Source organism: Cynocephalus volans, chromosome 6 (genome assembly GCF_027409185.1).
Source record: "Cynocephalus volans isolate mCynVol1 chromosome 6, mCynVol1.pri, whole genome shotgun sequence".
Taxonomy (NCBI): Eukaryota; Metazoa; Chordata; class Mammalia; order Dermoptera; family Cynocephalidae; genus Cynocephalus; species Cynocephalus volans.
Genome location: NC_084465.1, coordinates 88,866,027 through 88,880,678, shown reverse-complemented (window position 1 = coordinate 88,880,678; position 14,652 = coordinate 88,866,027). Strand labels below are relative to the sequence as shown.

Below are 14,652 nucleotides of genomic sequence, written 5' to 3'. Positions count from 1 at the left end.
TCTCATCAGTTTGGCATACTATGTTGACCTCACTTTGGCCTGAGTGATCAATTTGTGTAAATTAAAAAAGTTATCACCATGCTGTCGTGTTATTAGATGTTCACCTTTCTTCCTGAATGTGAATATTTTAAAGGGTTTGAAATAAGGTAAATTTGCTTGGAATTTTGCTATAAAAGGGAATAATTTCTTATATAAAATTTGCACAAAGAAAATTTGTAAGTTAAAAGTTCATGGTATGGTTCATATTATCTTAATTCTATTTTTCCATGAACTTTCTGAAGTACCCTCATACTTCAGTGCTAAGAAACCAAATGAAAATGTTAAGGTTACTTTAAATTTTTAGTCATATAAAAAATACATCTTAATTTTTAATTAGATCCCCATGTTTTGTCTTTGAAGTGACCATCTTATGAGAAAAAAGGCTGCCAAAGTTACTGGAAGTCATCAGGTTTTCATGTCACCCTATCCTTTGAACAGAACTATTAATGAAGTTCCCCACGAGTGTGATCTTGAAGTCCTAAACTGCTCATATAAGCTTCAAAACAGTGATTCAAGTAGCAAGCAGTACTTAAAGATAAAACACTTGAACAAAACTCCCGGTTCCTGAACATTACTGTATCCATACAGTGGAGTCCACCTTCAGTTTCTTCTCTCACTTTTTCTCTTTCCCTTTTGGATTTCTTTGTGTCCTGACGTCCCCAGTTCTTTTGGTACAATCAAAACACTTCCATCATGGCTGCAATGAAGAGCATACTGGTTTGGATTGACCGGCCTACCCTGGTCATCTCGTAACCTACTAAAAACATCACGATAAAGGTCATGCAGTTTCTCTTTCATTATGTTAACAGCTTTGTTACATTGGGCTTGCTCTCTCTCAAGGGTTTCCTTCTTTGCTTGCAAGTTACATATATCATCTTCTAGATTCAAAATTATGTCTAATTTGCGTTTACGACAGTTCTGAGCTGCAACCTTATTTTTCCCTCTTCGTCTGATATCACGGATAAGTGAGACTTGTAAGTCTGTTAGGTAGTACCTGCTTAACATGCTGTTGAATGAATCAACAGGCATGTGGACAATTTCATCCACAGAAAAAGGGATATGCAGAGCTTTAGCACGTCGTTCATCACGGCTTAAGTTTCTATCTGTGTCATCGAGGTACCTATTCCTTATTTTCTGTGATTTTCCAGGCCATGAGAAAGAGTCAGAAGTGGATTCTGGGGCAGTTGGCTGTAAGTGATAGGTGTGGTTATGAAGTATGTGTTGAAATGCAAGATCCACATGAAAACCAGAATCACTCCTATGAGCCACATGACAAAGCTCACTGGGTTCTGGGTAGCAGCCTCCTACAGCCCCGTGAAGGTCATGATGGGAGAGAGAATCAAGGTCACGACTATAACCTCTAGCACCTTCTTCACGCATAGAATGAGAAGAATTAGACTTGGTGACAGAAGTGCTATTGTGACTTGAATTTAAGGAAAGGCCAGAATCAGAATCTGGTTCTTCGAAAAGCTGAGAAACTTCCATAGGATCAAAACCTTCTTCAGTAGCCAATGACATAAGGTTTATCTCGTCAAATATGTTTACATCAAGGCCATATAATAGGTCTTGGCTTGTTAGATTCCTCATCTGGTTGTCAATAGGAAGAAATCCTGTCAAATTAGTTCCAGGAAGGGTTTGCTCAGGATTGATATCAGAATTTAACTGCACAAATGCCTCTTGTGCCTGTGAAGTCCTTATTACTTGATCTCTTCTATATGTATTGTTGGGACACAGCAACATGGCCTCATGAAGATTCACATCGTGACTTATAGCCTGGCTAAAATTTACATTATAGTGTGCTGAAGAATTCATGCCGTCATTTATACTGCCTGGAAGAGGAGGAATATCTCCCAATGAGATGCCCTGAGAAAGGAAGAAGAAAAAAGACTTTAAATATGCAAAACCCCATTTCAAAAGCAGTTCTATTATCTGATACAACTTTACTTATCTCAGTCTTGTCAATTCTATACTAATAGGGATATACTGTTGGCTATGAATAATTCCCTAGTTAAAATACAGGCAATACAGGGTTGGCCGGTTAACTCACCCAGTTTAAGCATGGTGCTGATAACACCAAGGTCAAGGGTTTGGATCCCCATACCAGCCAGGAGCCAAAAAAAGAAATACAGGCAATACAGCATGTGACGTGAGCCCAAATCAGAATATGGTGTACTTGGGGAAAATAATTGCTCTTTGAATAGCCTAGGAATTTAGAAAACTTGATTAGGTTAGTATAAAAACTGATGTCATTTTATTAGTTTTAAATTATAATATTGTAATTTACTACTTTATAATAAGTAAACTACTGGCAATTGAAATCCACATTCTGGAGGGTCAGGGATAATAAGCTGTGAAGTCTGTGAAGGGGAAAGGTTTAAAAGACCCCGTAAGCATAATCAACTATAATGAAAACAAATGCTACCAGAAAAAGCTATGCCTCAAGTTTGCTAAGTATTTACTACTGTTTTGCATCAATGTAACTGGTCTAAATTTGATTGTATCTTTGGGATTATTTGGAAGGAGGAATGGCATACGTATTTGGCTAATTCTCCAAAGTTAAAATGTTACTATAAAAAGCAAACAAGTCTGTTCTTAATGTATTTGATATTATTACATAAGTATTACTTAAAACTGCTCTATCATCCAAATAAAACGGTTGTACTTATTTAGAGGTCAGTGCAGATATGTTCCTGCAAGGATAAAAGCCAAGGTTCCAGTTACCTCCAGTGAATTTTCAGGCTGTGATGAAAGCAACAGTAAGTCTTCCAGAGAGAAAGATGTATCTGTCCCACTTAGATGTCTCTGTAGAAAAATAACGGAAGGTGCATCATTCTTCAGATAAATTAGTACACTGAATTGGTTTGCCTGGGGCTTTAGCCTTATTAATCTTTAAAGAATAACCAGGTCTTTCCTCCATGCTGGATTTTTATACTTATTTTGTTCCTTAGTTGTTTAAAATGCATACTTAAAGTCAAAAGCTAATCAGTATTTCTCTCTCCTTCCTAAACAGGGACCATTAACTCCAAACTCCACTATTGCTGCCTTAATCAACTTCCATATAATAGTTGTGGTGGTTGTTGGCTGTCTGGTATGGGGATCAAAACCCCTGACCTTGGTGGCATAACACTATGTATATAATTTTTGGCTAGTATTTTTAGTTGCACCTTATTTTGTCCCTCCATATCCAACCCTCCCAATTGGCTACAAAATATAGGTAATTTTTACAGTCAATACTTTACATTTACCCAAATGTTTTACTAACTTACTCATCATTACTTCATCTCATCCCTGCCTTCAGAGTTTAGCTTCTTTCTTGTTGAAATAACTCCTTTGATCTTTTTAGAGAGGATCTGAGTAGTAAACTTCAGTTTTTGTAACCTGAAATTATTTTGCCTTCGTCTTTAAATGATAGGTTAACTAGTAAAAGTAATCAGGTTTACTGTTTTCCCTCAGTGCTGTCTTATGGTATTTATTACTATTGATAAGTTTGTTATCAGTGTTATTTTTTTGTAGTGAATCTGTTTTTCCTCAGGTAATTTAAAAGATTTTTTTCTTAGTTTTTGATGTTCTGCTTTTTCACATTGATATGTCTGGGATTTAATTTTTCTTTTTAATACAAATCTTTCCATGAACTTATTTTTTTGGCAACTGGCTAGTACAGAGATCAAACTCTGGACCTTGGTGTTATCAGCACCATGTTCTAACCAACTGAGTTAAATTGCTAGTCCCTTAATTTGTTTTTATTTACTCTGGGACCCTGTGTACTCCTTTAATCTGAGGACTCATTTTAATTCTGGAAATATTTTGCCATAAACTCAAATACAAGGGTACTTTAAAAAGTTCATGGAAAGATTTATATTAACTTTTAATTCTATTTTCCACAAACTTTTTGAAGTACCCTCATATTGCTTCTCTTTCATATTTGCTAGTCTCTCCTGGGACTTCTAAAATAATTTTGGTTTCCTCATTCTGTCATTGTCTCAATCTTTCTTTCATATTTTGCATTCTGTATGGTCTATTTTTGGTAATTTCCTTAGATCTCTCCTACAATTTACACTTTTCTTTAGTCATGTCCAATCTGCAATTCACCCCTTCCACCGAATTTTAATTAAAATGACTACATTTTTTATATGTAGAATATGAGTTCTTTTCTATATTCACTCTTTTCTCATGATAGTCTGTTGTCTCATACATTCTGTCCCCTCATCTTGAATAATTTTAATACCTTAATTTTAGAGTCTTTTTCAGAAAATTTGTGAATCCTGACATTTTTTGCATATAGTGACTCATGGCTGTTTATTTCTGCATGTCGTTTGTAATTTTTAAAAGATAAACTCATCTTTGTTGGGCGCTGTTTCTATAGGACTCCTACACATCCAGGGTTACCAACTGTGAGGCAGTTTTGCATTTTTCTCTGCAAAGACCTGTATTTATATCATTTTCCATACCTTACTTTCTTGGCTCAGGATTTCTGATTGTGATGGCAGTGTAGGTTTAGACACTATATCAAGCTTTTTGGGTCCTATTACGGTTCTGACTTATAAAAGGCGAAAAGAATTGTCCTAGTCCCCATTTCCTGGACACCAGAGCCCTTAATCGTGAAATCTGGTTCCAATTTCTCTTTGAGGCTCTTCAGTGCCTGATTATCTTAAACTCTGGATCTGAGCTGCTCCTATGTTTTTTCTATCTACAGAGTTCCCTCTCTTTGGAGTTCTGCTGTGCATTTTAAAATATTATGTTTTACCCAGGATTTGTTTTTGGTGTGTACATATCTTTACATGTGAGTTCATGATCCTGACTGAAGTACTCATGCTGTGCACCACTCCCACTCCTTTTTACTTTAGGGTTTTCTTTTCTGAAGATTCAGACCAGTTGGTCTGATTGTGTGTATGTGTGTATACACAAATAACTTCGTTTCCTTTCCTGCCAAATACCTTGGGTTCTATGATGCCATGTTTCAGGGCCCGTAGTACATTAGATTTTCTGTATCTATTTCTATGGATGCTATAGAACTATTAACTTTAGCCTAAATTGGTAAATAATATATCTTCTTTGTTCCTCTTTGACTGGGAAATTGCACATTTTAGTGGACTTCTTTGCCAATTAGATTCCTATTTTAATTGATTATTCATTTCTTAATTTGTAGAAGTGTTCTATTCTGTTAATGACCCCAAAGTCAGACTTGTTAGTCCTTGGCCAGCCATTGACCAAAATTTGCTGATGGTTACAAGAAAGAATGGATAACATCAGGACAGATTTTTGTGGATCCCTGTGAAAATCCTTATGGTAGGTAAACACCATTATTTGCAGAAAATATTTGGAACATAGAAGTATGGGAATGAGGATCAATTCTGCTTAAAGTGAATTATGGGCTGGTCCTTCATTAGTTTTTGTGCTTGCTCCCTTCTCTAGTGCCCAGGAGATGGGGGGCTGAGGGGGCTAACCCCTACCAACCAGGCTCTGTAGCCCTCAGGTTGGGTGGTAGGGCCACAGGAGATAGGGACAAGAGACAGAAGGTTGGGCTTCTGCTGAGTCTCGCATCAATTCCAGCTCTCACTGAGATCTATTTTTCCCAAGACTCCCTTACATCCTAATGGTGTGGTAATGGCTTCATGTTGTTGCTAGTTCCTGGCCCGCCTACCCCCCCATCCCTTGGTTTTTACCTTAAAAAAAACCAAAAACCTTTTCACTTAATTCTCTTTAGAATCTCATCGGGATGTGCCTTCTATTTGAGGATTTTAACTGTGGAAAGCATTCTGTTTGAAGTCACTATGAAACAGTTTTTCTGTCTACCACACCTAAGAAATTATACAGAAAACTTTTGAGATACTTGGTTTCATAAAACTTGGCCATTTCTAAATCTAATTGTTTATTTTTTTCTGTTCAGCTGTGTCCAGATCTTGCATGAGAATGGACAGCTCAGCCATTTAAAAAATTAATCCATAGGACTTATTCCATATTTTCTGTTCAGCTGATTGCCAGGAAATTAAGTCAGACTTTCGTAATTCTCCTTTCTAATGTTCATATAAAATATGAACACACACAGTTCCATTTCAGTTCAAGAATTCATTGCATGTTGAACAGAGATCACCACTAGGCGTATTCAAAGAACATGGTGGACACACGTTTAAAAGATTATCTTTTAAAACATTTAACATTAATATAAGCTCAATTTCTATTTAGTGAGAGGCGAATGACTTCAGACCACTTAACCTGCATATACTGTGTACTTATTCTTCATTAATAGACTGCAGGCTAAGTTCAGGCCTGCAGTGGGGCTAGAAAAAAGTCATTGTTAATGAGTAAATTATGTCAGTCATCTCAGGAATTCTTCCAGGGTTGTCACCTGAAAGAATGGAATTGTCAGTGACTCACTCATCTGACAGCTCATTTCTGTTTTATTTCAACATACTGTGAAAGCATCCACTAAGTAACATCTCAATGAAAGGGAGAAGAACATATTGTTGGAGCTACTATAAGAAATGTATAATCTGCAGTACATAAAAATGGATATAAGTGCTAACTAAACAAAACTGATACAGGCTAGGAACAAGGAGGTACACAATGAGGAGCCAAGCCTGATAAGAACTAAGGCACAAATGCCTTGTTTTGAGTGATTAATGTATTTCTGAAAAGTTTTGTACAGATTGATGTTTGTCCTGCACCAAATTATATTTTAAGTTCTCTCCAAGGAAGCTCCGTACTTCATCTGTCCCCTCATTAATATTTAACCAGTGCCTACTATTTGTCTAGCAGTGAATTTGTTCTACAGGTAAGTCAAAGAAGTAGAGAAAGCAGTTCTTGCTTTTCTGGGAAGCCCAGTGAGGGAGTAAAGATAAAGATATACCCAGGAGAAGAATTAACCAATAGCATAAGGCAATATATAATTAAGTGTTAAATAAGTTGCAGAGAGACTGCGGTAAGAACATCTTTTCCCTCGAAGAAGACTGTGAGGCACTCAGGAAAGTGGTCTGAAATGTTTCCTTCAAAATAAATACGGTTCTTTCAGTACTTCAATATAAAAGCCCATAGGCATTGATTTGACAATATAATGTGCCTGGGAGGGGGTGGTAAAGCCACACCAAGGGTATATGAATTATGAGGAAATATAAGGCCTAGATAAGTGAGAGGAGCTGGGGAGAATACCAGTTGGGGGAAAGCACAGGCAGGTGCTAAATACTTCTGCATTTTAAAGTGAAATGCTAGGCTGCAATTGAGGGTTATAAAAGGATTGAAGCCGGAGAAGCTAGGGAGTCAAAATGGAAAGGTTCCTGGGGGGGGTGAACTCTCCACCCCTCCCTCTCACCTGAATGGCAAAAAGGGCTTCAAGGAAACCACTTAGAACTTGGTGTGTGTTCTCTGCAGTTTGGGGACACAGCAGCTTAGTGTCCTGGCTCTTGCCTGAGGAATATAAAGGAAAAGAGGCCAAGCAGGGGATGTAGTGACAAAGGGTGACTAACAAAGGGTTTAAAGAGGTGTTTTCAGGGCCACTGCCAGATAGCAAGTGGTTGAGAGGGCCACTGAAGAGGTAGTGTATGCCACCGAATATTCAGGAGCAAATCCTAAAGGACCAGCTAGAGGGGGAGACCATGAAGGCAAGGGTCTCCAAAAAACCTATGAAAGGAAAAGTAGTGCCCATCTGACAAAGAATTTTAAATGTATCCTACAGTCAAGGGAAATAACGTCACGTTGGTGCCAGTCAAGTAACACCTTTCCTGAGTTCTTACGACCCTACACACCCAGGCCCAGAGAAAGCAGCCTAACTAGCAGGGGGGAGGATGAACTGGGGAAATAAAGGAGCAGGCCATGCACACACTTTTCCACTTCAGCCAAGCCTGTGGCTGCAGCAGATAAGATAAAAGGAAGGGATTTTAGTTCAGAGGTTTAGAGAATTACAATGGATTGCAAAGGTACTTCAAAAAGTTCGTGGAAAAAGTTAAAAGATAATATAAATCTTTCTATGAACTTCTTGAAGTACCCTCCTATTACTAATTGCTGCACTGGAATGACCAGAGGGATTTTTTACCTGACTGTCTAGAAGTCATGGGGCCTGCCCTAGATTTCACCCAAGGTGTAGGGAAGAACTAGTTCCCCTAAAACAGGTTAGAACAGGCTAGAGGGAGCAGGGGAGTGGTGGGTAGGCAAAGAACAAAACTGTTTTCTGATTTCACTCCATAAAATCGAGTAATTTTGACATAAAGTTACACCATCAAGGCTATAGTGATGACAGGCTGTCTGAGAAGGGCCAGGGCCTGGTACTCCCATCCTCCAAGGGTGTTCAAGGCACAGTCCCAAACCCCACCTCCTGGGGAGGGGACATGCTGAAGCAGGTCCTGAGAGACCCATCAGGGCAATACCTGCAAGGGTGTGCCTTTCAGCAGGAAGGACCATGTGATTAAAGGTCTGTGGAACCTCCAGGCCTGCCTCTGGAGCACCTGTTTGCCAGGCTTGTGCGCAGGACCTCAGCAGGGTTCAGCAGAAACCAGAGTACAGCCCAAGTGAAAGAAGGGGGAAGCACAGGCTGCAGGAAGAATCCATCTCTTCAGCCTGGCTCCGGGAGTTCATCTTTCTACACATCTCACGGCTGAAGCATGTGGTTAGACAATGAGGAGCCCAGGAGGTAGTCCCGCTGCGCCTTGCCCTTACTCTACACCAGAGGCACAAAATAGTCTTCTGAATGCCCACTGGTTCAGTTTGGCCCACCAGGAGACAATAAGAATTTGAACCCACGCCTTAGCTGGAAATGAGGGTGAATTGCTTGTAGGGTTGGTCCTCTGGCTTGCTCTTCCGGACCTGGACGGCCTGGCTCCTTCAAGTGGCGGGTTGAGGATTTCTGGATTCAGAATGCCAGCTATCTCTTTATCACTTGCCTTGGCAAAGACAACTAGCAAAACCTGCTAGCAGGTTCGTGGAGGGTGTATGTGTATTCACACACGAAATGTGGAGTTTAACTAGAGAAAATTCTATGGGCTGATTGCTTCGTAAATCAAATTACTACTTCTGCAATTTAAAAAATATGTATTTTCATATGTCATATTTGCTAATAGTAGAGCACACTTAATGCAAAATTCATTCTTAACACAAACTGTCAATGCCACAAAATCTACCTCAAAGCCAAAATGGAAAGGCTGGAATATTCTGACATGCTTACCTCATTTCTAGACTCAGTGGGTTTTTCTGCCTCCCAGTCAGGTTTCTCTGCTATTTTGTTTTCACTTTCCTTATTTTGCTGTAGTGATTTCTCCTTCTGGGCTGACACCCTTTCCTCATTTTCCTCATGCTGGGAACTGTGATCCAGAGCTTCATGCTTGTTATCTCTTTGTACCTCACTCTCCTATAAAAGTACCAAAAAATATGCTTAGTAGAAATCCATATTTCTTCAAATAAGCAAACAGTTTTTAAAACTGTTAAAACTTCCTGTTCCATGATCATGAAAAAACCACAAGTCAAAAGCTAAGACTGGCATTTCATTATTTCAGTATCAAAGAAACGTTTCATTCTGAAACAACAGCCAGTTTTATGTCCTGTCCTTCTTAAGTACTCACTCTGAGACAGACTGTTCTAATCTTCATAATTTAAATTACATGCATTTATAAAACCACTGAATTAAAAATATTTGCAAATTAGATTAGATTTGGGAATCAATGTTGCCAGCAGGCAGTTTTTATTTAGTTCTCTGTTGAAAATAGATCAAACAGCTAAGTTGGAAGCAAACAGTGATTATAGAAAGATCTGAAAAGTATTATTACAAACTATTAATTGTGGTTCTCTCTGGAAGGCAGGATAGGTTGGGGGCAGGGTGGGAAAGAAGGTGACTTCACTTTATAGACTTTTGTAACTGTTAAAATCAGGAAAACAAATATATTTTTATTTTGAAAAGGTTAACACCAAAGCTTCATCTAACATCTCAATAGATATTTTCAACTATGCTTATTTATCCAGATAAATCCTTCCTTTTAATTTACTTTAACTAAAAAGACTGAAATAATTAAAAGGCTAGAGAATTCTCAACATTCAAATAGTTACCATTTGGCATGTATTGTATATATGAGTACTGATACTTTCAATTATTATGTATATATACACACACTTTTTTTTTTTTGTAAATGGCTGGCCAGTAAGAGGGTCCAAACCCTTGACTTGGGTTTTATCAACACCATTTTCTTTTTTTTTTTCGACTGGTAAGGGGATCGCAACCCTTGGCACGGTGTGGTCTGCACCACGCTCAGCCAGTGCGTGCACTGGCCATCCCTATATAGGATCTGAGCCCGCAGCCTCGGCGCTCCCAGCGCCGCACTCATCCGAGTGAGCCACGGGGCCAGCCCATCAACACCATTTTCTAACTAACTGAGCTAACCAGCCAGTGCTCAATTATGATATTAAAAGTCCTCTCTGTATAATTTCCCCCCCTCTAATATAAAGGCTTCTCAAATTCTTTCAAAGGATCTATTTTTAATTTCTGACTTCCAGGAACATGGCACTAGACTAACTCAAAGACAGCACCTCTTTCCCACCAAACCACAGGAATGTTAATCTTTAATAATAAAAAAAGGGAAAGGTCAAAGAAATGGAAATCCACACATGCCGTAAGCAAGGAGACGACTCAAAGCAAAAGCAAGAAAAGGAAGCTGATGTCCTGCGGGCCCACATGGCTCTTTTATGTGCTTCTCTTCTGTCCAACTGTACCTAACTCCACGACACACTCTCCCCTTTTGACATTGTGGATGACTCTCTTGCTCCTAGCTCAATTATTCTCTCCATTTGCACGCTCCATCACAACCCTGCTCATGCACTCAAGATACTGCTCCTGCTACTCCCGACATCAACAGTTTCCCATATATCGTACAAATCCCATCAGCCTACTAACATACACTATCTTTAGAAACCCCTTCATTGGTCCCACACTACTCTTTAGATCCCACCCCATTTTTTAGCTCCCCTTTAGAGCAAAATCCTCCAAAGAATTATCCGGACCAGTGTTTTCTCTTGAACCTATTCCAATCAGGATTTTGTCCCGACAACTCCACTGAAACTGCTAATCAGGATCTCCCAAATTTGACAGTTTCTCATCTTATTTTACAGCAAAATTTGACTTAAGTTACCACTGCCTCCTCCTTGAAACAGCCTCTTTACCTGGCATTCAAGCACCTCTCTCTTTATTGTCCTGCCTTCACTGAGGACTTCTGCTTTGCTGATTCTTCATCTCCCTGATCTGTAAACAGCAACACCCCAAGTCTTGTCCTCAGGACCACGGAGCACTCTCCCATTTTGCAGCCCTGGTATTTGCTGCTCCTTCTAACTGTAAGACTCTCTACCCACCCACGCCCCCGTTTCCTTCAAATATTTTCATCTCATTTCTCTTTCCTAACCGCTCAATGTAAAAAAGCACCTCTCCCATGAATATCTATCTCCCTTACATGGCTTTATTTTTGTCCATAGCATTTAGCACCAGCTGATACATTTCCATATTTATTTGTCTGTCTGTCCCACTAGAATGCTAGTTTCTTGAGGGCAGAGACTCTGCTTGGCACCTACTGTATGCCCACTGCATACCCCAGATCCAGGCACATAATAGACCCTTAATAGATACTTGCTGAATAGCTGAACTCTTAGATACAATACTCTAAGGCTTTGGTAGGGATCCTACTTCTGATGGATTGTTCTTTCCTGCTGTTACATTGCTGATTCCTATCTAAATTTGGGGAAGAAAGGAAAAGGTGACTGGTCTCCACTTTTTACCTTTTTTACCATCTGTCAAAGCAAAGTTTCTTTTTGTTAAACCTGAAGATAATCAAATTCAAAATTCTGGATTCCTGAGGCAGCTGTGTTTACAAGTTTGCTGTTTATTGACAGAGCTTCTAATCTCTAAAGCACCTGATCTATTTTAAAACCACTGAAGCAAGATTCCCTTAATCTGTAATATGTGAGCTAATACAAAACACATGGAGACACAAGATTATTTTGCATATATTACATAAATAAATAACAACAGAGGGAAACAGTGACTAATATAGGACTAGATCAAGCCTGTAAGGAATATGATCAGGTAAACTTTAGTCTGGGGAGACTATTTTGTGGAGAAACTTTTAGAGTGTAACAGACTGGTAACAAAGGTATGTCAGATGGCTTGCCTAAAAACAGCAGTGCTGAAGGCAGAGAAATGCTACATGACCCAAACATACACTGCAAGAAACCAAAATTAGGTTAAAGATCCTATCATATAATAGATCATAACTCATTGAATGAAATGAGTTAAATAAAAGGATCAATGATTCCACTTGAATATAAACAAATGAATAAATGAGGAAAAAAGGAAATCTCTTCCTTACAGTAGAGAACAACTAATAAATATAGAAAGAATGATGGAGTTCTAGAACATCATCAATGGATGCTAAAACTCAGGAGGTAAAGTTTTTTTTTTTTTTTTTTTTTGGTGACCGGTAAGGGGATCGTAACCCTTGGCTTGGTGTCGTCCGCACCGTGCTCAGCCAGTGAGCACACCGGCCATCCCTATATAGGATCTGAACACGCGGCCTTGGCGCTCCCAGCGCCGCACTCTCCCGAGTGAGCCACGGGGTCGGCCCCAGGAGGGAAAGTTTGATGAGAAATAAGATAATTAAATAAAGTATCATTCCGCAGATTACTTGTTAATTACAAAAAGAAAAATAATAGCACTACAGAAAAACCTTGCAGACATTAACCAAATGGTCAAATTTATCATCATAATATGGAGATAAACTGACATCATGTGCCTCCGCATATGAAGAACAGAATACCACTTCTGTGATTTTCCTGCCAAAAATTCATAATCTAATCATGAGGAAATATCAGTTAAATCAAAAGTGGGGGCAATCTTACAAAACAACTGATTGATATTCTTCAAAAATCAAAAGGTCAAGAAATAACAAGACTGAGGAATTTTTTCAGATTAATAGTGACCAAAGAGATTTGACAACTAAAAATGCAATGTGTGATCCTGGATTAGATGCTGATCCAGTAGAAAACGTAGCTATAAGGGCATATTACTGAGGCAATATACAGATTCTGAACATGGACAGTAGACTAGATAATAGTTTTTGATTCATGTTAAATTTCCTGATTTTGCTAACTGGCTATAAAAAAAAAAGCATTGTTTTTGACTTAATTATACACTAAAGTAAGTATCTGTGTACTGAGGAATTCAGTGGCTCCAACTCAAATGTTTTAGAACAAAAAGAATTACATATGTATATATAGAGATAGAAAAAGTTATTAATATAGATAAATGGGACAAAGTGTAAACAACAGGTAAATCTAGGTAAAGCATATATGTACTATTCTTGTAACTTAAAAAAATTTTTAAATTATATTTAACTAAAAATCCATACATAGCAAAATCACTTTGGCCAAGGCAACAGCAAAGGGTTGACCCAGAACTATCCTTCTGTTAAATTTTCTGCTAATCTATACTTTTCCCTCAAAGTATATAGTCATATCAATTGCTTTTCTTCTTCTTCTCTCAGTTGCTTTAAAAATTATTCTCATCTTTTCCTTTCTAACACTTAAATTTCACATTTCATTTTCTTACCTAATTGTTTTGGCTATGCTTCCAGAATAATGTTAAATAATAATGGTGATACCTGATATTCTTGCTTATGAATTTAATGGGAATGCTTTTAATGTTTCACCAATAAAGATGACATGTGAACTTTGGAGACAGTCAATCATTTTTCAACTGAGTACCAAAAACTACACTAGATGCTGAGTGAATAAAACAAAATAGTGAAAAAGTACATTCAGATCCTCCCCCTTCAGATCTTATGTCCTAAAGGGAAAGAGAGGGCCGGCCCATGGCTCACTCGGGAGAGTGTGGTGTTGATAACACCAAGGCCACAGGTTCGGATCCTGTATAAGGATAGCCGGTTATCTCACTGGGTGAGCATGGTGCTGACAACACCAAGTCAAAGGTTAAGATCCCCTTACCGGTCATCTTTTAATTAAAAAAAAAAATAAATAAATAAAGGGAAAGAAAACCAAAACTACAAGTGAACTAAAAAAATAACTGCAAGTTAAAGTAAGTCAAAGAGAAAAAGCTAGCTATGTGAAAAGAAAAGACAACTGCATTCAAGGCATAGACAATACCCAAACAGTGTACTCATTTGCCTGTTACCATAACATATTTAATTAGCTTCTTAATGATGGATATCTAGTTGTTTCCAATCTTTTCTTATAACAAATAATTTAAAAATGTCCTCATACATACTTCTTTGCACACATGTGCAGGTAGGATAAATTTCTAAAATTTATTTATTTATTTATTTATTTTAAAAAGATGACCGGTAAGGGGATCTTAACCCTTGACTTGGTGTTGTCAGCACCACGCTCTCCCTAGTGAGCTAACCGGCCATCCCTATATGGGATCGGAACCCGTGGCCTTGGTGTTATCAGCACCACACTCTCCCGAGTGAGCCAGAGGCTGGCCTAAATTTCTAAAATTTATGTTGGGTCAACACGTATGTGCATTTTTATTTGATGGATTCTACTCCACAGCCCTTCAAAACAGTTTGTGCCAATAAAAATTCCTATCAACAATGGATAAAAGTGCCAATCTGACAGATGAAAACAAGTTATCCC

General features: G+C 38.4%; 1 protein-coding gene across 1 annotated transcript in view; it reads right to left on the bottom strand.

The window, feature by feature from the left end:
• Positions 1–314: 314 nt before the first annotated feature.
• The window catches only part of NFE2L3 (NFE2 like bZIP transcription factor 3), a 30,680-nt gene continuing 16,342 nt past the window's right edge, over positions 315–14,652 (bottom strand). Inside the window, exons 2-4 of the mRNA XM_063100773.1 lie at positions 9,191–9,373; positions 2,761–2,841; positions 315–1,902 (exon numbers count right to left, since the gene is read on the bottom strand). Of these exons, the coding sequence (XP_062956843.1) occupies positions 640–1,902; positions 2,761–2,841; positions 9,191–9,373 (1,527 nt within the window). The 3' untranslated portion in view covers positions 315–639. The remainder of the gene's footprint in view (positions 1,903–2,760; positions 2,842–9,190; positions 9,374–14,652) is intronic.